The sequence below is a fragment of the Malus domestica genome, chromosome 06 (assembly GCF_042453785.1).
Source record: "Malus domestica chromosome 06, GDT2T_hap1".
In the NCBI taxonomy this organism is placed as follows: Eukaryota; Viridiplantae; Streptophyta; class Magnoliopsida; order Rosales; family Rosaceae; genus Malus; species Malus domestica.
Window position 1 is genome coordinate 5,009,013 of NC_091666.1, and position 26,721 is coordinate 5,035,733.

Here is a 26,721-nt window from a genome sequence, read left to right on the forward strand (position 1 = left end):
CAAGCATACGCGACTTCTCTAGAGGTTCTCACACAAACCTTCATGCCTTTCAAGGGAAATTTGGACATGAAGCACTATCAGAGTGTTATGATCTTTCTCCTTTCACTACTCATTTTCTACCTTTGAAACCTCATCCAACCACCACGACCAAAAGTGCAACCCGTACTAAAATTTCTTACAAAGTCTTCTTATAAATTCAAGTTTGACTACAAAGAAAACTCATGCACTCTCATTTGCTAAACTTGTGGATCTTTAACTCCCACACTTCAAGCTTTCATGAGAAGCTCAATTATTATAAATTACAAAATGTGTCAACTTTATCATCTTCAAGCCGCCGCATGAATTATTTTAATTCATGCGGGAAGCTCTTCAATCTACAACTGCCCCATCATAAGCATTCAACAAAATTGACAATAACAGTTTAGAGCCGCTAGAAGAACAACATAGCATCCCGACAGAGAAAAGCGTTGCCTAGGACTTGTTCCCTAGTCGGGATGCTTTGGGCCTGGTTTTTGGAAACTCATAGCAGGGGGCACGAAAGCTTCGTCCAATTCTTTAAACAAGTCCAACAAAGCCCTCGAACAAAAAAAGCATAACAACTTATTATTAAAATGACTAATTTATCCCTAATATATTTAATTGCTTATTCATTAATCAATGGCAATTTTGGAATTTTCAAACCATTATTAGGATGACTAATTTGGCCCTAATATATTTAGTTGCTTCTTGTTGAGATTTTTATTAACTAGGGACCTTTTGGGGTTTTTCAACCATTTTGTCTTTTTTGAGCACAAAGATATTTTACACTAAAAGGAGGAGAAGTTCGTCTAAACCACACAATGGACAACGTAATTTGGTATCAAATTCGCCATATACGAGATTTGAACCTAATACTTCTCACTTACAAGTAAAGAGGAATACTGCTAAACCGTTATACTAAGTGACAACATTTTGTCTTTTTAAAGAGTTCTAAATCTCTTTCAGTTCATAGGGTAAAATAAAAAAAAAAAGTGTATAAGTGACATTTAAAAAAAATCCTTATAGATTAATATCACAGTGGTGAGTAACTTTCATGGAATGATCTTACCGTCCTGTAATATGTTAGTGATATATCAACCATTATGATGTTAATGAGTAGCCATTAACAATAGAAGTTTTTCAGCCCATGACCTTGTGACATAATATAGAAGTTATATTGCTAGTAGTGATGATAGTATAAGATAAAATTAAACTAAATAGATTTTAACGAACATTCGTTACCAACTGAATAGGTTTTGTCACATAGGACAATGTCATAGGCTGAAAATTGTTGTCATTGTTACCGCATGAGACGAATGGACTAGAGGGCCAGCCGTCCGACCAAAAACAAAAGAAGACGGCGCCAATTTCAATCCCAAAGATAAGGTTCTTGCGTTCTCTCTTTCCCTCTTCTAATCCTCTCTCGCGCAATTTTGTGGCTCTCAATCTCCTTCCTTCATATACCACCCACACCCTTCTGTCCTGAAGAGAGAGAGGAGAGAGAGGGGGAGAGAGGGGGAGAGAGAAACAAAGCCATTCTGATAAACCCTAAACCATGACTACTCTACAAGCTTCGCTTCTTCTCAGCCTTTCACTCTCTGCAACCCCTTCTTCTAAATTCAAACGCTTTCAGCTCTCCCGCTCCTCCGCCTCTTTTACTTGGACCCCTAATCTTTATCAAGCTGCGCCTCCAAGTTGTCAAAGTTTCGGATTTATCCATCGTACTTTATCGATTTCTTGCACATTTCACCCTGACAATGCCAGTACGAATCAAGAATCGGACTTGGCGGTGAGTTCTGAAGTCGAAGAATCGAGTTTTAATGAATTTAGTGGGGGGAGTAGCTCGGTATCCAATGTGGGTAAGCAGGAAACTGAGGAATTTGGCGGAGAAAGGTTGGATTTTGAGGTGGAGAGTACGTCTGGGGAAATGGGTTTGGAGAATGGGGACGGAAAGAGTGAGAAGGTGGCGGAAACGGAGGGAAAGAGTGGGAATTTGGTTGGGCAGAAGAATGGAAATGGGATGCCATTGGTGGTGTTCTTGATGGGGTTGTGGGCAACTACAAGAAGTGGGTTCTCGAAGGTGTTGGCTTCCGATTGGTTCAGTTGGTGGCCATTTTCGCAGCAGGAAAAGCGGTTGGAGCGTTTGATTGCAGAGGCTGATGCCAATCCCAAGGACGCTGTAAAGCAGAGTGCTTTGCTGGCTGAGCTCAACAAGCACAGGTTAAGCCATAGAGTTTAATAATTATACTTTGTGTTATAATTTCTATTAACTCGGGAAAAGATAAGTTTTCCATTTTCTAAAGTTTATAATGTTATGTTGCTGTTCGTATATAATGGGATAACCAATTCAAGTGAACCATACGACTGAATTAGTCTCAGTCAACTGTGTAAATAATCTCATTAAACTACGAAAGTTCAAGAGCTGTGCGGTTATGTCCCTTCTTTGTTTGGTGTTCCTTTGATGGTTTCATATTCTTTGTTGAGTGGCTATGCTCATGGAGTGGAGGTTTTGTGAAGAGGAATAATAGGGCTGTTGGAGGTCTTGAAAGATTATCCTCTTGGGTACTTTTTGTACTCTCATTGGTTGGAAAGCAGTAGGCATAATTTTTGAAGTGGAAGTTTCTGACTGGGAGTTAACTTAGACTTAATCAGTGTTTTGAATTTGTTCTTTCTTTAGGCATTCAATTTTTGAATTTGTTCTTTATTCATGTTTAACGATTGATAGGAAACTTGGTAAAGGAAAAGAGAATGAAGTTCTTAACTAATTACTAAAGAGGCTTCAATTTGATTTAACTTTTCATTCATATCTCTGGAGATTAAAATATAAAACTTTTTTCTTTGTTGAATTAATAGGATAGATTTTCAATTTTTGGCAATCCAAAGATGATTTCATGTTTGATTCTATCAAATAGATTTGGTTTCATATTTCAATATATATACAAAATACTTATGCATAATATGTAATTTTTCATCTTCCTTGGAGGACTAACACACGAGCAATTGGTTTGATTTATTTGTTAGTCAACCTTTGGGTATTGTCCCCTCTGCCTAGCACTGTTCCAGTTAATTAATCTTTTGGTATTTTTCTTTCAGTCCTCAGTCTGTCATCAAGCGCTTTGAACAAAGGGATCATAGTGTGGACAGTAAAGGAGTTGCTGAGTATCTTCGAGCTCTTGTGGTCACTGATGCTATTTCTGATTATCTTCCCGATGACGAATCTGGAAAGCCTTCTAGCCTTCCTTTATTGGTAATCATGTTGCCCTGCATTATTTTTTTGTTGCTCTTCCCCGTTCCCTATTAAAAGAAAAAAAACTCTTCTTTATTGTTTTTATCTACTATAATATCACATCCTTTATCTTCCTGTTTTGGGTTCTTAGTTCTTACATACTGATCCTTCAGTGTCACTTCCTTTCGTGGTTTAATAAAAGTCCAAGTTATATGAATGAACCACTAATATGCTAGAGGAGAAACAAAAAGAGGCACTAAGGCCTTTCACAATAGTTTGAGTGAGTGTGATAACTATATATAGGAATCAGGCAGCCTGAGTTTATACTTATAACACTACTGCTACACTAGTGCAAGTTCAATAACTGTAAGAGTCATATTCTTTTTTATAAAATTAGATTTTGCATAATTATAAGTATCACACTCATAAGATTAGTATAATGATCATGAGTTCAATACATTGGTATCACACTCAAATTTTTTGGCCAACTGTAGGCAGTGATTCCTATATGAGTTCAATATATTGGTATCACACTCACTTTTTTTGTCTTAATGTGAAAGGCCTTAGACTATGAAATTAATTCGGATCGAAATATTTAATGGGTAAGTAAATGTCCTGATGGTTATGTAGTTGTAGATCCATATAATATAGTAGGCTACCTAAGAGTGTTTAGTCTAGTGGTCTGGACCTTCATTTGCTCCCAAGTGGTCTGGGGTTTGACTCTCTCCCATGGTACCCACCTAGCAAATGCTAGAGTTTCTTGCTCCCCAAATGTTGTGGGGTCTAGCGGGGGGCCTAGTGATTAGTCGGGTCAAAGACTTGGAGGCACTAGTTTCAAAAAAAAAAAAAAAATTAGGGTAGGCTTGAAAAGATTGGAAAATGGGTCAAGGCATATATAAGCTCATTTCATTAATGCGGAAGTAGGATTGTTATTTTAACCCCAGGAGCTTCCCATGGACACTTGCTATTCATATGGTGTTCCATGCATTCAGAGTCTACGTGAGATGAGTGTGTGTCGCCAAAATAAAGCACTGCATAAACTCAGTCATTGTATAAGAATGATATGTACAGTAACTTGTCTGTACATTTTAGTTGGAATGTTACCAAGACAAGATCGTAATGGTTCTATGTCACTTCCTGCACAATAGATAGAATTAGAAGCTCTTGATGCACCGATATTATGACTGGAAGACCGATTCTTTAATCACAGTAGGAACAGATTCCAAATGATAAGCATCGGAAATTAGAGAGATTAAAGCAATACAATCAATGCAGAGTAGGTCCACACAACAAGCATCTTCTTCTTGTTTTCAAGAAATAGTTAGATATCTTTATTGAACCTCAGTAGAGACATTTAGGCAAAACAGAAAAGATGTGATGAAACTTTTTGTTAACTACGTAATGTCAATTGTTAATAGATCTGTTAGTTGTTTTTCTGTTCTTTGTTTTTGTTGTGGTGTTTGGGCTGGTCTGCCGGACCACCCTCTCCGTTTGCCTTTTTTCTTTCTCCTAATAAAATTCTCTCTTTATCAATTTTTTTTATTAGAATTGTACTCATATTTCCTGCTGTACTCGAGTAACCTCAGGGAAAAAAAGCTCCCACCACCTTTCTATTACTCTTAACTGTGCTCTTGCAACATTTAATTTCTTCCTAATTTTTATTTTTATTTTTGTGGCATATTTCCCTTGGTTTGGTACTTTCATTCTCTGGACATGCCTTTATCTTCCTTTTGTGTCCCCTGTGATATAGTAGTTTTATTTGAATGAGTGAGTATATATGCAGCTGCAAGAGCTGAAGCAGCGTGCATCAGGCAACATGGACGATCCCTTTCTGAGCCCTGGCATAAATGAGAAGCAGCCATTGCATGTGGTGATGGTAAGTTTCAGTTCGAACTGTAATCTTGGTGCAGACAAAGGTTGTCAGCGTTGTGTTCTTTTGTACTGGTTTGTTTTGTTTTGTTTTGATTTTCATTACATACTCTCTCTCTCTCTCTGTCTCCCTCTCCCTCTCCCTCTCCCTCTCCCTCTCTCTCCCCACCCCCTTACTTTTCTTTTAATCCTTATTCCTGAATCCTAATATACATCTCATTTATTAGGTTGAACCTAAAGTATCAAATAAATCTCGTTTTGCACAAGAGATTATATCAACTATCTTGTTCACAGTTGCTGTTGGATTAGTGTGGTACAAACATTTCATTTTCGTAGTCTCTCTCCCTCTCTGTGTATTTACTGGTTGCTTGCATTTAATCTCAAGTGCTCATGCTCTTTAATGTGGAACTTGGTAAGGTTCGTGGGTGCTGCTGCTCTTCAAAAGTACATAGGGAGCTTGGGTGGGATAGGTACGTCCGGTGTTGGCTCAAGTTCTTCCTATGCCCCAAAAGAGTTGAATAAAGAAGTGACTCCCGAGAAGGTAGATGCTTAATGTTCTGCAATCAGATTATTGATAGTATCTAAGACTTTCTACAATTAGTTTCTCTCTCTCTCTCTCTCTCTCTCTCTCTCTCTCTCTCTCTCTCTCTCTCTCTCTTCTCTTCTCTTTTGGTTCTATGAATCAGGAATTAATGTTGTATACGCTATTCGCTTGAAGTTTGCAAAGAAAATTTAACATAGAATTTAATAAAGAGAAGCCAACCTTTTAAATGGGATAATTAGTCTCATGTTGTGCTGCAAGTTGTGTGCTATTTAGTAACTAGATTGGTACTTATCAAGATCAAGACAAAAACGAATGCTCAAATTATTACTGTCATGATTTTGCAGTTAAAATTTGGTACTCTATGCATTACTTGCAGTTTTCTTCTTGGTTTGGAGGGGCCTATGAATCAGTCATGGAGTTCAAACTGGTTGACAAACCATTTTCATTGTTTTCTTGCAGAATGTTAAAACATTTAAAGATGTAAAGGGTTGTGATGATGCAAAGAAGGAGCTTGAAGAGGTTGTGGAGTACCTGAAGAACCCAACTAAGTTTACTCGCCTTGGGGGCAAGTTACCTAAGGTTTGTGTTAGATTTGTATGTTTCATTCTTCTTGGTAGATATACTTTTATATTCTTTGCTACTCAAAAGCTGCAAGGAGAATCTTCTTTCCTTACAATTACTGTATTACATTAGTATTTGTCCCTCCAACACACACACATACTTTTTTCATGTTTTAACTAAAATCTCATACTTTGTTGTTGTTGTTGTTGTATTCTAATTTTGCATGTGTCATTGATGAATTATTGATTGGTTTAACATCCGAAGTCTTATTCAGGCCCTTCATGCTTTGAACGAAAGTTTCATTGATGTCAATATTTCCACTGATATATCTGTGAATTTCGACCCATATATATTTCATCGACAATTTAATCAGGATTATGTATGAGTGATTTTTATTTATTTATTCATTTTTTGCTTGATATAACATACGGGTCTAAGATATACTTAAATTGCAGGGAATTCTTTTGACAGGAGCCCCAGGAACTGGAAAGACTTTACTTGCTAAGGTAATTTGATTTATTATCCTCAATTTTCTTGAAAATTTATGGTTGGAGTTATCAAATGTTATATTTGATCTCAGCAACGCTTTTTGACGCTGTTATAAATTAATAAGCTCCTTAGAATTCATATCCAAACTTCTCCTGCTGCCAAATGACAAGCATTTTGTTAAGATGTTTTAAATTTGGTTTTAATGTAACACATGTTAGCACCAGAATAAAGCTTCTAGAGTCCCATATTGACCGCAGACGAAAACAGGGGACTCTCCTCAACTATAAAAGGAGATCTTTCTCCCACAATTTACCCCAGATGATCTTATTCTACTTAAATCCATTATTAGAACTCACTAAATGATGATGATGTCTAAACCCCTTGTTTCATGTAAATTCTACATAATGAGAACTCCTCTATCCTGGTGGACATAGCCTAACTTAGGGTGAACCACATGCATCTTGTGTTTGCTTCCCTTATCTCTTATCTCGTTACATACTATCCTCACTAGGTGACTGAAGCAACCTAGCAAGGGTCATATCTTGACACTTTATGCTGTTCCAAAGTCAACTCGGTTTTGTGCATCAACACCTTTCTTAAATGTTTATTATGGTAGTTTATTTTTTTTGTAATGTACAAATTTAGTTATGTATAATCTGATTTGTGTTGGACCTTGAAGGCTATTGCTGGAGAAGCTGGTGTACCATTTTTCTATAGAGCAGGATCCGAATTTGAAGAAATGTAAGTCATCTTTGACCTTTTTTTTTTTTTTTTTTTTTTTTTTTGGAAAGAAAAAAAAAAAATCTTTGACCATTTTTTTTCATAAAAAAATATGTCAACCTTAAGTGTGTGTTTTTTTTAAGCTTTATGGTTTCCCATATTTCTTTTTCGGTGTATCCGACACTTTTTCTCTGCTTGGGTTGTAGGATGCACTAAAAAGTGTAAGAAACAATTTTCTTTTATTTACATAAGTAGGTTTGCTTACTATTAAGCTAGATTCTGCTGAGAATAATTAGCAGTACTGGTGTAATAATTTATACTATTTATTGGAGATGGTTAAAATCAATTATCCTATGCAGTACAACTCATATGTTCATCATATGTTATTTTCTGTCATCTATCTCAGGTTTTTTAAAAACATAGTTTCCTTGTAACATTTCTCACCAATGAAATACCATATATCTTATAAATGTTTTATATATTTATTTTTAAAATTTCATCTCTGTAAACCTTTTCCTGCACTGTTTGTTATCTAACCCATTATTATGACGTCAGTACCTGAAAATTGAATTGTAGCCCTTGCTCATTATTTAAATTGTCCAGTACTTTTTTTAAGTATGTTTTTTTTCTTTCCTTAGTTGTCTTGTGTGAACTGATATTGCTTTGATATGGGAATTACTTAATATTACCATGTCCGTATTGATCTCATGTTATTTGAATGACAGGTTTGTTGGAGTTGGTGCTCGCCGTGTAAGGTCCTTATTCCAAGCAGCCAAAAAAAAGGTTTGTGGTTGATGAGGCATTCTTTGGTGAAAATTTGGCATGCATGGAAACCTTGTTTGTTAGAATATGGATTGGAATTGATTCAGAAAGTAAGACTTTTAACTGAGGCAACTAGTCATCATGAAAGAACCGCAACAAAAAACATGAAATAATTTGGCATGCATGCACATACATAAAATAGAGACAAAATGATCACAACTGTGCCTGTATGGTATTCCCTGTGTAAATCGGGACAGGTTAGGAAGGAAACTATGAGAGATTAAGAGAAGAGACTACAGAGATGGAGTTACAAGCACTTAGAAAAGGATCTTAGTATGGTAGGTAAGGCTTCTAGAGGTGGGATGATGAGAAATGAGAATCACATAGCAAAATAAATGGATAAGTTATTCCACGAAATTCGACTGATGGCAATGTTCTTGATTCTCAACACAGTCGTTGCGAGGGCCCGTAAAGGAGAGAAGAGGAACCAATCCAGCCTCAGCCTCCATAATGAAACCATAAAATATTCTCATGCTCCTCGTCATTTAACCCCCATTTCGCTCACACAATAGTCTTCATTTTGTTTTCATAGGGTAATATCATTCCCCATAATTTGTTATTATTATTTTCTAAAATTGTGCACACTTCAATACAAATGATTTGTTATGTTCTTTGCATGTGTTTCTTATTATTTATTGTAAGATTTCAAAATGTCACAGGCTCCTTGCATCATCTTTATTGATGAAATAGATGCTGTTGGGTCCACTAGGAAACAATGGGAAGGGCATACGAAGAAAACGCTGCATCAACTACTTGTAGAAATGGATGGTTTTGAGCAGAATGAGGTATATTAAAGCACTGACAAGCAAAGTTCAAAGTTTAATAAATGAAGTCTTTCTAGTTTATATAAGTTAAAGGTAGTTACACATTTATCTGCAGAATTATTGTTTTGGGTTTCTCTAGGTGACAAGATTAATGTATAAGGTGTCATAAAATATGTCTTCGAGTTCCTAAGTGTATTAATGTGGATATGTCAGAGTTCCTAAGCATATTAATGTGGATCTTTCCTGTTTCTTACCAATTAGCCTAGAAAAGGTTGTAAGCTTTTAAATTTTGAATTAGTAAACCAAGGTCTGTTATTTCCTGCTTGTTTGTGCGGCATCAGTTGACTTGGAGTGATGCCGTATTTTTTCTAATTTCTGTATGGAATTATTTTGATACACCTTTGGTGATGCCAAAGGCTGGAGTGAGTCCAAAACTATATTTCTTCCCATCTCTTGTTACTGTCCTACATCAGCCATGACCTGTATTGATGGTTTCATTTCTGATGTATCTAAATTGTTATAAAATTTTGTGAAGGGAATAATTCTGATGGCTGCAACAAACTTGCCTGATATTCTTGATCCAGCATTGACAAGGCCTGGTAGATTTGATAGGCATGTAAGTTATTTATATTATCTATCGATTACACTATTTTATTTTTGTGATTTCATTTCATTTTATAAGCATCAATTCATTACACTATCTTTTATCTTGGGAAATGGCTGTGAAGATTCCAAGTGCAGATGAAAGCCTTTTGTTATGTTGGCATTATAGTACTTAGATCACTTAGGGATAGCTCTTTCTTTGAGAATTTTCTGAATTTGAATATACCTGTTGTTTATTGTTTGTGGTATTCTTTGCTGGTTTTCTTTTTGTAATTAAGGTTGGTGATGCAGTTTGGTTTCCTGTTTTAGAGCGTCCTAGATCTCTGCTCCGGTAAACATGTTGTCCATTATTTCTACCATTTCCTTTAAATTTGTAGAAACTGAAGCCACAAAGATTAGTGAGCAACAAAACTTTCTTCTAGCAACGATCAAGGTCTCCTTGCTAATTTCCACTTCCCATCACCTATATGGTGTTGAAAGCCTTGTTAATCAAGACCACTTAGACACTAGGTTGACACGCAAACCAGAAACATGGCTCGTAAATTCGTAATCCTTCAACATCAACTTGTAACCAAGATCTCTCTAGAAGTACCAATTCCCAATATCTAACATATTGGAAAATATAGGAACGCCATAGAGCAGCATCAAAACCAAAGAACACAACAAATTTGAATCCATCATATTAATTAAACTCTCAAACTTTGTAATGATGGACTGGAATTTGAATATTACAACAGAAAACTAGGCTTTTAAAATGCCACCATAACCTAATCCTTCTTGGTAATATAACAAGGACTGTGAAATTGGAATGAAAAATCCTAATTAGTAAAGGGGAGAGAAAAACCAAATAGGAAAAGGAAAACTAATGAAGTCTTTTTAGGATAATCATCCCAATCGAGCTTTTAGTCCATCACCACCTCCACTAGGGAAAAGCTTGACCTCAAATTCTCTTCTGCATACAATGGCATCCCAATAATATGGCAGGTAAATGACATAGGTATTGTCATTAATCTTCCTGAGGATTTTGTAAGGGCCATAATTACTAGGCTTCAACTTATTGTAAGTACCAACAGGGAATCTCTCATTCCTTAGAGGAATCATTCAATCATCACATAGTCCCTTCAGTGAACACCTTGGCTTTTTCATATGTAAATTTGGACCGGTTTCATACTTTACATTCATGTCCTCTTAACTTCTTTTTAACATCCCCTTGGATTACTTTTACACCTTTCCAAAGGTTTTAGCTGTCAAACTAAATCCATGGACATTGGGAAGCCTCATTAAATCTACAACATGCTTAGGAACAGAAACATAAACATAAACTGGTGATGTTATCGGTTTTAGGTGCGTAATGCCAAACACCTTCCATAAAGTAATATAGAAAAGGCCAAGAAACTTTTTATCATGACCAGATGTAATTGAGGAAGTCTATGTAATATGACCACTACTCAAATGAACAACCTTGCTATGTTTGATGTATCAACAGTCTTTCTATGACGAATAAATGTGCAATATTCAAATACCCATTAACCACCGCAAGAAAATATTCTACTCCTCTTTGTGTACCAGGCAGTCCCAAAATCACTGCTATGTTATTTTGTACAATTCGCCTTTTGGGAACACTTCGTATGGAGATGAGGTGGAGATCTCACATTTACACTTTGCAGATGACACTATATATTTTCTACTTGCGAAGGAGCAGGAGTTTGGAACTTATTCATGATTCTGAAAATTTTTGGTATATTTTATCGGATGAAAATGAATAAGAAAAATTGTTCAATTGCAGGGATAACATACCGGAGTTTTGGTTTATGAATTACCATTGTCTTTGGTTTGTGTTATGGGAAGATGGCATTATAAATACTTTGGTCTTCCATTAGGGTGGAGATGGTGAAATTTTTTTCTTTCTAAAGGTGGAAATTTACCATTGCCTTTGGGTCGTGTTATGGGAAGTAGCATGCCAATCTATTGTTTTCATTGTTAGGATTCCGATAAATGTGGCTTAAAGGCTTGAGTATTTTTTTTTTTTTGAAAGGAAACGAAAGAATTTTATAAAACGAAAGAATTTACAAAAGAGAAAAAGTAAACCACGTGGAAAAGATATCCACCTGGAGCTAGAAGAAAACTAGCAAGGACCCCTAAAGAAAACTAATTGAACAGAGGAAAAGCTAGACCGAATCAATTAATGGCTGCTAACAAATCCCTAAAAATAGAAGAGAAATTGTAATCTCTAAACTCCACTGAAAATTTTCTGCGGGATGGGTAAATGAAAGAAACAAGGATCATGTGGTAGCTCAAGTAAACGATGGGCGTCTTAGGGGTGGGAAACTTGGCGAAGAGGATAAAAACTATGCTTGGAAAAAAAGGCTGAATCTTTTAATACTTCCATGGTTAGTTTGTATTTCATCCCTTTTCCTTTATCTTTGGATTTGGGGACAGTAATTTGAATGACAGAGCAGGAGGAGCTAACTGAGCAATTTTCTCTATGAGAAATTATTGTGCTGATCCATCTAGACAGGATAAAGAATGAATTGGAATCTCAGATGATTCTTCTTGTACGTCAAAAGCTAATGGACAAGGCTAAATTACCACCTGAGGTCAAGATTCTAGTTTGGGTTATTGCTCAAGGGAAGGTGAATACCTTTTGGTATTGGTGAGGAAACCTTATTGGTGTCTTTATATTCAATCAAGTGCAACATGCAAAAGTGATCTGAAATGTTTGAACCAACCACTGCTTCTCACTTTTGAGTTGTGTTTTCGTTGTGGTTAATGTTAATGCTGCTTCGGAGGCCACTTTTAGTTTGGCAATTCCATCTACTTGCGATGCGTTATTAACTGAAGAATTAAAGTTTTCTTGAGGATAGAAAAGGGGTTTGGTGCTAGGAAGATAGGCTGCGCTGGCAATACATTGGGCTGTTTGGTAGGAGAGGAATAGGAGAATTTTTAAAGTTGTACAGTCCAGAACTTGAACAACCAATTGGACAGAGTTCAACTATTGGCATCCTTGCTGCATTGGGTTTGTTCCATGTTCAGGAACTAATCTTTTCATCTGTCTCCCTCCTTGCCCTTAGCTTTATTGAAATGCTGCAGTAGATTAGCTTATTCTTAGTTGTTGTCCAGGCTTACTCTGATATGCAAGTTTGGTGACAGTTTTCATGAGCGCGTATAATTTTCATCTTTTCTCAGTAAAAGAAATTCAGTCTGTTTAGAAAATCAGTTCATGACATTTGTTTTAGATTTATGTAGGTTTTATAATCAATTTATCTGTAGAAATTTTTGTTTTGCTTTGAAAGATAGTAGACTGACAAATAATATTAAATAGATTGTTGTTCCTAATCCGGATGTGCGGGGTCGTCAAGAGATATTGGAGCTCTATCTACAGGACAAACCATTGGGTGATGATATAGATGTTAAAGCTATTGCTCGTGGTACGCCAGGATTCAATGGGGCAGGTCAAGACCTTTCATTCTATTAAATTAGCATTTCTTTCATAGAAAATTGTGTTTTTGTCTCAAAGTTTGTGTCTGCTGGCCTGAACCTCTCCATTTCTGTATTTTCTTTTTTCATTCTCTTCTTGGTCAGATCTTGCAAACTTGGTAAATATTGCTGCCATTAAAGCTGCTGTTGATGGCGCTGAGAAGCTGACTGCTTCACAGTTGGAGTTTGCGAAGGACAGGATTGTTATGGGTACTGAAAGGAAAACAATGTTCATATCTGAGGACTCGAAAAAGGTAAATTGAATTTCATGTTACAACCTCCGTATCAGTTTGTATTGAACGTTTTGTACATTTTGAATTTATGCTTGATGATCGTTTGTGTTCTTAAGTTCAATTTACACGTGCGTGATGATAAAACTGTGTTCTTAAAGTTCAATTTCATGTTGAGAATCAGTTAAAACCTGTTCTGCTTTTGAAATCATTCTTGAAATCTGGGTACTCTGACCACACATGTGATTGAAAAGACTAGAATACTACAATTGGAAAAGATCTAAGGACACAGATTTTCTTTAGGAGATATGGCATATGATAGCGGTAACAGTATGATAATTTATATGAGTAGAACAAGGATAAAGATTATTGCCCGAGCATCACACATTCACATGTGTATGACAATCTAAAACAGATCTTTGCTTAGGACTTGCTTCTTAACTGTTGGGACATGGTTTATATTTTAGAGTGTGGGGACCGTCCAGTGTTAGGCTATACTTTTTACCTCGACACTCACAACCCAACTGAACCCTAAGCCTAATTGGGCAAGGAAAAAGAAGTGCCTTTTTGTTTATTGGTTTTAACATTCTTTGCACTTTAATTAAGGGCTGCATTTTATCTAGTCATGCTTTGAGGAAAAAAAAAAAGAAGAAAAAAGACAGTGCTGATTTTGTTTACTGTAATGATCCAGCTCCTTTTTCCCTCTCCCATCTGATAGAGAACCAAGCCCACAATTTAAGTGTTTCGAAACTCTATTTTCTCTTGAGACCTCCCAGTTCATGCCACCTATATCTTCTCTTCAATGTTTCAGTCTGAAGAAGGCAGTAGCTTGACATACATTTTGACACACTTGCTTACGTCATACAGCCTAATGTATTTCAACAGCCCAACGGTCTATCTTTTAGATCTATTTCAGATCATCTCTACTAATAATAAACCTAATCCGAAACTAGTGGCAGCCATTTTCTTCACTACAAATGAATGTCTCAATGGTTTTGAATCTGTCTAATTTTTTGCTAGGATGATCTTGAATGATGAATTGTCCATTATGGAATGGAATGGGAACCACTATATATATATATATATATATATATATATATACGTGATTGGGAGACATTTTTTGACACATCTTAACAGACATTTTAGACTGTTGGATTAAAGTACTTTCAATGGTTGAGATTGAACCCATTGTCATAAAGTAATTCAAATTACCATAACAATTTGACAGTTGATATTTGCATTCTTCTCTCTTTTTCCTCGATTGCCGTGCCCTAATTTTACCTGTCTTAATTTTTCTCTTCTTGTTTCTCGCTTTTCTACTTCAACTTCCATTAGTTTCCCTAGCCATTGTTATACTGTTTACATAGATTTAGAATCTGATCATTTAAGTATTAACTCAAGAAGTAAGGTCATCCAAGTGAGGGAACCTCAATTCACTGTTACAATAGAATGAAATTTTTGAAGCCACTGAACCTGTAATCTTTCACATTGGATAATCCCTTGAAATTTGAATAATTATTTTAAGGGACACCTTGTCACCTTGTGGGACTCACTCCAGATTTTATTTCAAGTTTCAACAATCTAATTTATTTTTTAGGTATCCCCTTAACGATGAATCTTGCAAATATCCAAAACCACTAAGCCATCTATTTGTACCCCAAAAAACATAGACAAATAAGGTATTTCAAGAACCCTGAAGGACAATCATCTAATTAAGTGGGTTAATGGTTTCGGAGTTGAGTGATTTTTTCCAAGGATGATCTTTGGGGGAAAACGTAAAAATAGAAGGTTCAAATTATTGAAATACAATATAGATGGGGACTAGTTCTGGGGTACACTCCATGTTCTTTTACATTGATGCGAACCATTTATTTTTCAAATCTCCATTCATAGATTATCCTTGCAAGAAATCAAATCAATTTGAAACCATTACCTTTTTTATTCTTATGAGCAAATTTGAATGTTTCTTCGAACACAATGTTCGTCAATTTCTTTGAGCACAATTAGATGCCTCAGTCACATCTGATTTTGCTAATATTTGCAAGGGTGTTCCGTGAAGTGAAACTTGAATAGACAGTTTGGATTGTTGAAATTCAATGTGGAGTGGCCCCACAACTAGTCTCCCATATCTTAGAAAATATGTATGTACATAATGTATATATTTGTCCATCTTTGGAACGGACGTGCTTCGACCTTATATCGATAATGCATCAATAGCGTGTCAATGGATGCATCAACATGTTGATATGTTATGTTGGTGACAATGATCATGACAAATTATTGGTGCCAGCTTTAAATAAAGAACGGACAAATGTTACATAGACGGAATATTAGCAAGGGTTGTCAGACTTAGGTGAGAAGAGAATGAAGTTGGATGAACAGATAGAATTTGTGAGTTTATTCATATGTTGTTGTGGGAATGGCAGTAGTGAGTCAGTGATTGTGATAGCAGCTTCCTTTTTCTTGGTTTGGTTTTGTCAGTGATAGTAAAGAGTTTATGTATATGTATGTAGGTGATGTAGTCGTATTGTCATTTAGGATCTTGAATTTTAAGAAGCATGCATTTCTTATCTGGCTAGAGATACGTTTTGCCTCTATATCTTGTGCATCTTCTGATTTGGACCATTACTTCTAGAAACGTTTTAGCTATTACAGATAGTCTGCTTACAGTTTGACCTTGCATTGTTATTTGCTAATATGCTTACCCGTCATTCAGCTCACAGCATATCATGAAAGTGGTCATGCAATTGTTGCTTTGAATACTGAGGGGGCACATCCAATTCACAAGGCAACAATTATGCCTCGTGGGTCTGCTTTAGGAATGGTCACCCAGCTCCCATCAAATGATGAGACATCAGTTAGCAAGAGGCAGTTGTTAGCCCGTCTTGATGTCTGCATGGGAGGAAGAGTGGCAGAAGAGATCATCTTTGGTCAGGATCATATCACAACTGGAGCAAGCAGTGATCTTCACACAGCTACAGAGCTTGCCCACTATATGGTATTTCTATTTTTCCTCTTATGTAAAAATTCATATTTGGAAAATCCAGTATTCGGTCCCTTAGAAGTATTGATGTAAACACGTTAATATTCCTCCTAATTAATTTTATCTGCTCCTTGGATAGTTTTGCAAAGTTTTCAGTCAATGCAATTGTATGTTAATCGCCTAATGCTGTTGTCAACTTTGTGATAAGGTATCAAACTGTGGCATGAGCAACGTCATTGGGCCAGTTCATATCAAAGATCGTCCGAGTCCAGAAATGCAATCTCGTATTGACGCTGAAGTATGTTCTCGGAATCCTGGGTGATCATTATGAAATGATATTAGTTTGGGACCTAATTTGGTTTAAATTGTTCTACAGGTGGTGAAACTGTTAAGAGAAGCATACGATCGTGTAAAAGCACTTCTGAAGAAGGTTTGTACCATATTTTATTGATATATTTTGCACTAGATGCGTAGAACAGGATATGGGATACGGTCCCATAAAACAATATGGAACATCTCCAAAAACTGGAAATGTCTGTCTGTCTCTGTATCTCTCTCTCTCTCTCTCTCACACACACACACACACACACACACACACACACACAAATGGTAAACCTGATATGAAATTTGGATATATCATCAAGAGACGAGGCTTCCAATCTAGAAATTCATATCAATCAAATAGATGCAGATGGCGCATAAGGGAAGCAAAAAAAAAAAAAAAAACAAAACAAGTTGATTGATGATATTCAATTTTATAATGCAATTTTATAGTTCAGACCCTGCCTCTGGTTGCCTCTTTCGTTTTTGGTAGAAGAGAAGGGGAGGAGAGTGGAGCAGAAAGAAAGAAAGATGGACAAGGAAAGGAGGTTGTAGTGGGTGGATTGGGTGGCCGTGTTTGGGGGGGGGTTGATTTCAGTGGGTGGCTTTAACAAGGGATATGGATAAAACAGGAATTTTGATGATATTTTGTAGGTGGGGAGTGATTTCAGGAGATGTAGAGGAGTCTATAGAGCTTCCTTTAAAAAAATTGCGAAAACCCTTATGGTATCCTGACTGTATCCGTCATGTATTCTTCTAGTTGATTCCTAGCGATATTTGAAATTCTAATATGTCAAGAAGTTACATGGCATATATCCAGATACTTCTTTCGGGGAACATTTTATCTGTACAAAATCTTTTACGGTGCAGTCATTCTGTTGCCTAGGCACTAGAAACATTACCGCACAAGATAGTTTGATGCGTTAAGCATATTATGTTGCCTTTACACTTGAAAATTGCACCTCTTGTTTGTTGCTTTGTTACTTGGACTTGACTGACCTTTTTTTTGACATTTTTCAGCATGAAGAGGCATTGCATACATTGGCAAATGCACTTTTAGAGTACGAAACCCTTGGTGCAGAAGAAATCAAGCGTATTCTTCTTCCATATCAGGATGGCCGGCTACCCGAGCAACAAGAAGAGCAACAAGAGGGGGATCTTGTACTGGTTTAAACTTCATACCCTTTTCTTTGATGTAATTTTATCCTCTTTTTTTTTTTCGGGAAAAGAGAGGGGGGGGGGGGGGCAGAGGCGGAGCGGCGGTTGTATAGTGTATCTGTTGCATTACACGGGTGCTTACGTAACTTTTCCGATAGCATCCACTCTGCGTTTTAGGAATTGTGCCCATTTAGTTGGAACATCACTTTTGCTCTCGACTTCAATTGAAGGAGGATACAAATAAACACAAATAAAGAATATTTCTACCATCTTGGCAGAATTGTTTTTATACTTTGAATTTTGTACAATGAAATGCATTATTTTGTACCATGCTATGTTGATTGCTTTGGATGATTGAGAATACAATATGTACCGATCTATCTGGATTATATTGTATCGATTGTATTCTCAATCAATTGCTTTGGAACAATTGAGGGTAACACATAGTAAAAGAAGGGTCTGTATCACCTGAGTTCATATGGCTTCACTACCTCATAGTGAGAATGATAACTCACTACTCGAGGATATTTCACGACTATGAGTAACACCTAGCTGCATATCTTATTCCCCAAGTTAATGTAAAACAAGTACAAAGAACCTATTCAATTGAAATTATAATGCAATACGATTCTTCTTAATAGGTGCGGATAATAATATCAAACCCCTAATGTGATTAATCGCTTTACTTTTATGATTCAAACTTAAGTCAATTTGATAATTATTACCGAAAACACTTAACGTTCTGGTCGAAGAATTTCAGGATCATAGTAACGAAGTATTCAACCTTCTCTTATCGAAAGTTCGATATCCCTTTCCGTAATTCACATATCATCATAGATAAGTGGATGACCTGACACAATCCTTCTCTAATAACCAATATTCTTAATCTCATTAACAAGTACGGATAATAATGTCAACCCTTAATGTAATTAATAGCTTAACTTTCATGATCAGAATTTTAGTCATTTGATATTTGTTACTGGAAACACTAAACACTCCGGCCGAAGAATTTCAAGATCATAATAACTAAGTATTCGACCTTCACATGTCATCACGAATAAGTGGATGACCCAAACGATACACTCGATAGCCCACTTAGAGGTGTAGTGCATAACCACAAAGTTATTGACTTATCCGTATGGCAGACAATGATGACTTAGGTTTGAGAATTAATTTGCATTAATGCAACTTGTGAGTTTAACACTTAACCATGTTGAAAGAACTCCAAGCAAGAACTTGGCTAGTTTGATTGCGTTTGGTGTACTCAATCTCCATTGAGCATTTACATACTTATTTTAGTGCATAATACTAATGGTAAGAGACCCATCATTCTTTATTCGAGAGGATATAGTACGTACCGATCTATCTGAAATAAAGATATCCACAAATATAATCCTATCATCGCCAATAGTTTAGGATTACACATACTTAAGAGGGTCTCTTTCACCAGAATTCCTATGAGTTCTCCTCCAACTGAGTTGGACTACCTCAATTACGTGTAATGTTATTATGGATCCACTATTCCGTATTAGTTTCTTAATCTCCAACTAGCAGAGAGCACACATTTTGTGTCATCCCACGTTCTACTCAAGCGCAACCGCTTCAATTCATTCAAACTATAAAAAAAAACATCATGATTTCACTTACCTATATGAAAAAATGATAATGGGACAATTTCTCTTAATAAGTGCATATTTTTATCTTATGTAAATATTTCGATATAAAATTACTATTTTTCCTTCCTTATGTAAATATTGTGTATCAAAAGTGATGGCAAAATAGGAAAAAAAGGAAAAAAGTTCAAAAGATATAAAATTACTATTTTGCCCTCATGTAACATTGTCTATTCAAAAATAAGGGCAAAATTGAAAGAAAAGGAGACAAAAAGTTGACCAGCCCTTTCCTCTTAATAGAATAGATTGGTAATCTCGGACCACATTATTAATTATGATTGTTAAAGGTTTATCGTTTGATGATTGACTTTTAGGCATACAGCCCACATGGCCAACAGGTTGTAGTACGACTCGAGCCGAACAACCCAATGCCCACCCCCAACCACCCCCCCCTCCTTTTCCCATGTAATGGAAGTGAGGGACCTACGACAATTACATAATGTACCCGTTTGTCAAGCAGAGTCTCACAAAATCTTCCCTATTTTCCTTCAATTACATCTGAAAACGACTTGTAAACCTTATTATCACCGTTCCAAAAATTTCTAGAATAAAATTAGTTAGGTCACTAGTATAGTTCCCTATCTATAATTTTGCTATATACTTAAATATAAAATATAAATAAATTTACTGAAATATTAGAGGAATCCCTTGGATGGGTAGTACGTACAATTTTGAATGTTTTGCTTATGTGCAAAGTAACAAATATTATAATTGATTCTTTTGACCACTTTTGAGTCATTCATTGAATGATAATATGAAATTATTCAAGAATAACCATTGAATGCTAATATGTTGTTCATCTAATTTGGGTTCTCCCTTCCCAAACACCTTAATTCCCATAATTTACCGATTCATCTGATGCGAATAAATTTGAACAAACTCACTCAGCCACCATTGACATGCGGATGTATATCATATAAACTCCCAAAATCTCTCGAGAGAGGACACAAATCAACTACTCTTTGGTCTAGTCGTACTTAACTTCCCGACGTTTAAATAGGTTCTAAGAAAGTACACATAACCAACTACCTTTTGGTCTAGTCGTACTTAACTTCCCGACGTTTAAATAGGTTCTAAGAAAGTACGCATAACCAACTACCTTTTGGTCTAGTCGTACTTAACTGACCGTGACGTTTAAAGAGGTTCCAAGTTCGTCACCCTCCGTCATTGATCCAAAAATAAGTCTATATAACGTCTGAATTCCAAAATAAAATAAAAAGACCCGAATCAAGAGACAATTACTTGTACTACCAAAACCTGACAGCTACTTGCTCCTGTTCCTAACAAAACTGCACAAGAGATGGGGTGTTAGCAGTTCAGAAACCTATACAAGCACATTGTTACCATCATCCATCCTGCTCGCCGTTTAAACCGCTACCACAGCACCGCCAGTTAACGTTTCTAAAGCAGCAGCTTGATCCTGCACATTTTGGGCATTTCGGACGCCAACAACATTTTACGCACTTTGGCTTCCAGCATGGAGGACATTTTAGACACTTTGGCCTTGAACATTCGGGGCATTTAGGTCGGCAGAGTTTTATACTACAACACATGCTTGCACACATTGCACACGATCTCTTCTTCTGCAAACGCATATTCTGCCGAATCTTTTTGAGACGGATTTCTGTGGTCATGTTCTCCATTTCTAGGATAAACCTGCAAAGATGGCGGATGTAATCAGGGTAAAGCTCCAAGTTGCAGTGTCCACCTCCTTTAATCCACAAAGGCTCATACGGATCCCTTGCCATTTTCCACAGCGCATTGCCATGTAACCAATTCACAATATCATCGTCTGTACCCTGGAAGACGAATTTTTCGACACATTTCAAATTATAATCATAATGAAACAAATCTGATAAGTTCAGTTGAGTTAGAGCACTAGTTGGATAATCATATGCGGCACACAAATAGTGAGAAGCTTACTTTAAAAGGTACAAAGATTGTGAACATATACGAGGGAGCCAAAACAGAAATAGCAGACAATCAAAGAAAATTCAGTGGAGGAATGTATGCGCGAGGGAAAAATCACTGAGGGTGGAAAAAGTCACGAACAATGACCAGTCTTAGATCCGATACCACTGTTAAATGTAGTAACACAAGTTAATACATACAATGGCTTTGGTTCTATATACCATCTAAAATGAAAAGAAATCACATCCCTTTATGTCTAAGGGGAAAAGCAAAAAGCAAATATCAAATACCAAGTAAATTTGGGGACAAGCCCAATGCTTGCACTCCATGCTGAGTCGCTGACGTGTCCCTTGTATTCCCATCCTTTCATCTGCTTAACCCAAATATATCTAGAATACAAACGTTGTAAAAACCCAAGACCTAACCGAAAAGTGCTAGCTGGAGGTGACTATTAAACTCGTGGACCTTACTTAAGCACCAATATTTCATTTCCGGTACAAGATTCAGGGTATCACAATCTCCACATCTTGAGAGCTTGGGATCCTCTCCAAGTTGTCTTAACCACTAGATGGACCTTTCCGATGTGGGAATAATTACTTATCTACATACGGATCACATCATTCTAACCACACTTTCCCTGTATATTATCAACACAGTAGGAGTGTAGGACACACAGAAGCATCTCCTTCTTCATTGGACACTCATTTTTTGCTTTAAACAAACAAGTTATAGTGTTCTGATTAAAATAGAACCCCAAGAACAGGTCCAAATAGACATGACATATTAATCTTAAAATGGTCATGTTCACTTGTTTAATCTGCTGGTGATTTGAAAAGCTTTTTTTTTTTTTTTTTTCAAGCAATTCAACAGTTCCGTTGAGGAAACGGAAAGGAAGACTAATTGGACATGTTTATTTGGTCCTTAAGAAGCTAGGTTATTTAATCGAGTTTTTAGCATATTTTAAAGAGAGAAAATGTAAGAAACTCGTAAAGAGAAAATTATCACACATGGCCAAGGATCAGAGGTTACATAGTCGTTGAGGAAAATAAAGTCTCTCTAAAACCGGGTAATTGGACTTATCTGGAAACGCCCAAGGTTAAAGGAAAAATCACAAGTCAAACTCCATGAAACTTCTTCGATAAAAAATGGGATAACAAGTAAAAGTCACTCTAAAACTAGAGGATAACACTCTAAAGAGAATACAGACTCACTTGAAAGGAGGCTATTCTGTAAAAGGCTCTACACCTTCTCTTTCACAACTCCATCTCTCCATTACTCCAAAGGAACTATGCAGGAACTAAATAAAGATGCAATTCATAAAAGGAGCATGATAGAAGAGGAACTACAATTTTATATACATTAAATAATACTCAAAGCATCTAAATGAAAAACGGCTCATAAAATTGGATTTCTTGAGAAGTTTTTAAACTCCTGGAATAAATTAATTCTAGCTTCCATGTTTTGCCTTCTTAAGTCCTCAAACTTCATTGAGCACTTACTATACTGTCCTTCACAGATCATCAAGAAATTGGATTTCTCAACTTATACCCCCACAACCCTAAGTGTTTGATGTGCCTAACTGCAGTAGATCGCTTTCTTATATGCTAAATGCTGCACAGACTTTCACTCAAAATTGTCCCATTACCTCTAATAAACTTCTTATCTTTACCAAAAAAAAGTTTTGTGCATCTTCAGTTAGATGAGATCACGAGAGCCATGAGGACACATAATTTCTATCTACAAATTTCTACCTCCCATGCATTCCCTGATAGTTCTCTATTAGTCCTGTATGCCAGTATCAGACCCATGCATCGTATCTGAACCAAAGCTCTGTTGGTATTGAATATTTTGCAGGTTGCCAATCAAATCTATTATCTAATGTTCCATATAACTACGACTAAATTTGAATATATTTTAATATGCCCACAAACTTATCTCAAATACATTTTAATATCAACTAACTGGGGCTGGCTCTACCTAAGCTGTTTAGAGGTTGTTTGGTATTTCATTTATGACGAATTGGGTTTAGGATGCAAGAAGGATACCAAACAGGCTTTTATTTTCTCAGAGCATTGTCAAAGGAGCTAAGTTTTGCACTGGCCTATGATGTATAAAGTACAACGTCCTTCATTCAGGCTTGCAACTGTTAAATTTAAGCCACGACACACAATGAAGAGGTAAAAATCCAAAGTATACAACTAAAAGAGTGCATCTTTCCTTAAATCAAGAATCACCACATAAAGCCAGAAGTTCAGATTATACCAAACAATTTGACGATCTGATTCTGGAAGAGTCCTACACTACCAAGAAGAGTGGTTGACCAGCCAAATACGGTTTTCCAGGCCCAAAAAACAAGGCAGTGACATATTTGCTTAAGGGGAGAAAAGGTCCATATTTGCTTGAAAGCATTGACATATTTTCTTAAGGGGAGAAAAGGTCCTTACTCAGCTAAATGACAATGGGGTCAGAGGTCAGTGAGGTACTGGCATATAACCTAATTTTATTTTTCAAGTAAATGATGGTGTGCTGCAAAATATGCAAATACAAAAAAATAAAAAAAAATGAATAAATTCAAGTGGATGGATATTGTAACTTCAGCGGGCCAGGCCTTCAAAAAAGATCTAGCTTACTACTGTTTTAGGCACACGAACAATATGCATTCACATAGTTTTGTTTCACAGAAATTCAAACAGATAAAAACAATGGAAAACTGAAAGGGATCTTTGATTAATATAATTTTTGAACATTTCAAGAAGACAAGAAATACTTACATGTATTACTAGCACGGGGCACTTCACTTTCTTAATTTTATTGATGTTCTGCACACCATTAGAATAGTGAACAGCTTAGAATAAAAACAGAACGAGCTTCAGCAATACATAGTATTAAATCACTCTAACAGTCTATGAGGACGTCACCACGTCAGCGAGTCATTATAATAAGTTAAAAATAGCATGGTTGATAGTTGATAGACTGTTAAGCAAGATATAATCCGTACCTTGTAAATGTCAAAGCAGAATTTGAATTTCACATGGCAAAGAACACGGAGGCCGGAAAGAATTGCACTGTGCAGAACTACACCCCTCAGCCTTGGCAACTTAGCTGCCAAGTGCAATGTTGGTCCACTTCCAACTGACTGCCCATACAAGATCAAATCTTCCTGGCTGACTCCATACTCAGTCTCAAGGCACTCATATACCGCCTCTATGTCAGCATATGTATTTTTTTCACTAGGCTGGATTACATTTGTAAGAAGAAACATAATTAAATATTTGTGCTAACAAACACTCAACGAATATGAGCTTTTCGGGATTTATATAAGATGACAAGCAAATCTAGAACAACTGAACTAACAAAGCCTCATCTCACTAAATGGGGTTGGCATAACCCATAAGTTCCAAAGACAGAAACAAAAGCATAACAAAATCCAGAAGATCAATCCACTCTAATACATCAATAGCTAAATATTGTGGCTACCAACTCTCATGTATGCATAAATATAAATAATTGAATGTAGATACATATACAATGCAACATTGCTAAGCCATATTAATGATGGTGACAGAGAACTGAATCCCAAACTGTTTTTGGAACCATTAATATATCCGATTCCTTGGGCGATAAATGAATCCCAAACTGTTTACATAAATGATTGCCGTACCTTGCCAGTAGAGGCTCCATAGCCAGAATAGTCATACCTGCATCAAAAAATTACATCGATCGGCGATTAAAGGAAAAAAAAAAAAAAAAAAGAGTTGATGAAATGGGCATTAAAAAATCTGAAAATCCCATCTCTCACGGTCTTATAATTGCGAAGAAAACGCAGATAATTCGCCAAGAAAATCACAGAAAGCAATTCCCTTTTAACAGAGAGATTAAAATAAAGAAACCAATGATATTGATGGATCATATATCTCAAGTGCCGGAAAGACAAGGCACAAAAAGCCAAGAAGAAAAAACCAGTAAAGCTGGCAGCTGCGTCTCCATCCAATCCATCCAAAGAAAACAAATTAATGACTTTATAGAAAGGGAAAAGGTGATAGCTAGAGATCTAAAACCCCATCCAGAAATCACTCCCAGAAAAAAAACAAAAAAATTATTTACCCAATGGAAGTAAATAAATTTGATTGCAGGAAAGGCAGGGCAGTAAATAAAAGTAATTGATTCAAGTGTTATTGTTGTTTTAGCCTCAAAATAAATAAAAACCCCACAAAAAGTGAAGAAAAAAAGTGTAGAGAGAGAGAGAGACCCAATGAGATTGACGCGCAGAGAGAGGCTGAGCTGGAGAAAGAGGTCATAGAGCTGGCCGAGGTCAGCAGCATTGCCATGGGAGTAAAGCAGAGTGAGGCGGGCGTAAGGGTTTCGCAGATAAAAAGCAACGATCTTGTTCCCCCGCTTTGTGTCAATCACCAACACGTCCAAGGATTTGTTATCAGGCGGAACAGCCGGCAACGACGTGGTGTTGGTGGTGGCCGATGCTGCTACTGCGCTGAGCTTGCCGTCGCGCTCCCGCTTTTGGATCTTGTAGGTCGGTGGAGATGGCGGAAAGAAGGCAAATTTCGCTGCTACCTGAGACAACATGCACCCCATTCCATTCAACAATATTCCAAATTCCAATCACAGTCCACCCCCTACCCTCCTTACTATGAATCTAATCCAATCCAATCCATGTGTGAAGAGACTCCCACCCACCCAGGTTCTATCTGAGCTAGTTTTTGAAGCTAAGGTGGAGAGGGAATGAGAAAGGCCTAAGGTGGTGGAAGTGGTGGTGGGTGGTGGTGGTGGTAGTGGTAGTGGTGGTGGGTGGAGGTGGTGGGGCAGTACAAAATAGTGCAAACTTAGTTTGGGGGGGGGGTTCTGTTTGATACAGTACACAACACACTTGAGAGAGAGAGAGAGAGATGAAGTTAAAAAAGCTGAGTCAAATTAAATTGCATGACTTCATTGCTTGTCAGCTGGACACTGTTGTCTGCAGTGGCAGCGAAAGAGGTCAATATTGTATCTCAACTGGTTTGCTTGCTCGCTACACGACATCTCGTTTTTCGGTCAATTTTGAGGACTCCTGCTTATTCTCTCTTTTAAGTTGACACGACTCCAAGCACTATATTGTTTTGGTGATTAAAATCTTTTATTTAATTTACTTTTTTTGGATTCAAAATTTTTTACTCTCCCTTTATTACTCGTAAAAAAAATAATTTGAAAAATTTACACGGTTACCATACTCGTTATTGTTTGTTTAGATTTGTAATCCTTTTATCTAAGGTGACAATGGTGACCGCCTACATTTTTATTACCTTCTCGATATTTTACTGAAAGAAAAATATTATGATACTTCTATTATCTATCGCACAT

At 36.6% G+C, this 26,721-nt stretch overlaps 2 protein-coding genes across 2 annotated transcripts; one reads left to right on the top strand and one right to left on the bottom strand.

The window, feature by feature from the left end:
* Positions 1–1,301: 1,301 nt before the first annotated feature.
* LOC103436925 (ATP-dependent zinc metalloprotease FTSH 11, chloroplastic/mitochondrial) lies at positions 1,302–18,054 on the top strand. Its single transcript, XM_008375378.4, has 17 exons — positions 1,302–2,238; positions 3,112–3,265; positions 5,028–5,120; positions 5,341–5,426; positions 5,531–5,654; positions 6,117–6,236; positions 6,674–6,724; positions 7,387–7,448; positions 8,153–8,210; positions 8,909–9,034; positions 9,549–9,629; positions 12,939–13,068; positions 13,199–13,347; positions 16,040–16,321; positions 16,515–16,604; positions 16,683–16,736; positions 17,648–18,054. Exons 1-17 carry the CDS (start codon positions 1,574–1,576, stop codon positions 17,798–17,800), a joined length of 2,478 nt encoding a protein of 825 aa, XP_008373600.1. The 5' UTR covers positions 1,302–1,573; the 3' UTR covers positions 17,801–18,054.
* Positions 18,055–20,625: 2,571 nt separating this feature from the next.
* On the bottom strand, positions 20,626–26,345 carry LOC103436924 (uncharacterized). The gene is made up of 5 exons (XM_008375377.4): positions 25,619–26,345; positions 25,031–25,067; positions 24,368–24,604; positions 24,141–24,188; positions 20,626–21,257 (listed from the first exon to the last, which is right to left on the bottom strand). Exons 1-5 carry the CDS (start codon positions 25,957–25,959, stop codon positions 20,805–20,807), a joined length of 1,116 nt encoding a protein of 371 aa, XP_008373599.1. The 5' UTR covers positions 25,960–26,345; the 3' UTR covers positions 20,626–20,804.
* Positions 26,346–26,721: the final 376 nt, after the last annotated feature.

Excerpts from the sequence above, each read along its gene's own strand:
- LOC103436925 (XM_008375378.4), top strand. The coding sequence starts at position 1,574 with ATGACTACTCTACAAGCTTCGCTTCTTCTCAGCCTTTCACTCTCTGCA. Across the intron at positions 2,239-3,111 it reads GCTGAGCTCAACAAGCACAG|TCCTCAGTCTGTCATCAAGC; the intron begins GTTAAGCCATAG and ends TTTTTCTTTCAG. Across the intron at positions 5,427-5,530 it reads GTTGCTGTTGGATTAGTGTG|GTTCGTGGGTGCTGCTGCTC; the intron begins GTACAAACATTT and ends GAACTTGGTAAG.
- LOC103436924 (XM_008375377.4), bottom strand. The coding sequence starts at position 25,959 with ATGGGGTGCATGTTGTCTCAGGTAGCAGCGAAATTTGCCTTCTTTCCG. Across the intron at positions 25,068-25,618 it reads CTGCGCGTCAATCTCATTGG|GTATGACTATTCTGGCTATG; the intron begins GTCTCTCTCTCT and ends TTTTTGATGCAG. Across the intron at positions 21,258-24,140 it reads GCCCCGTGCTAGTAATACAT|GGTACAGACGATGATATTGT; the intron begins GTAAGTATTTCT and ends TTCGTCTTCCAG.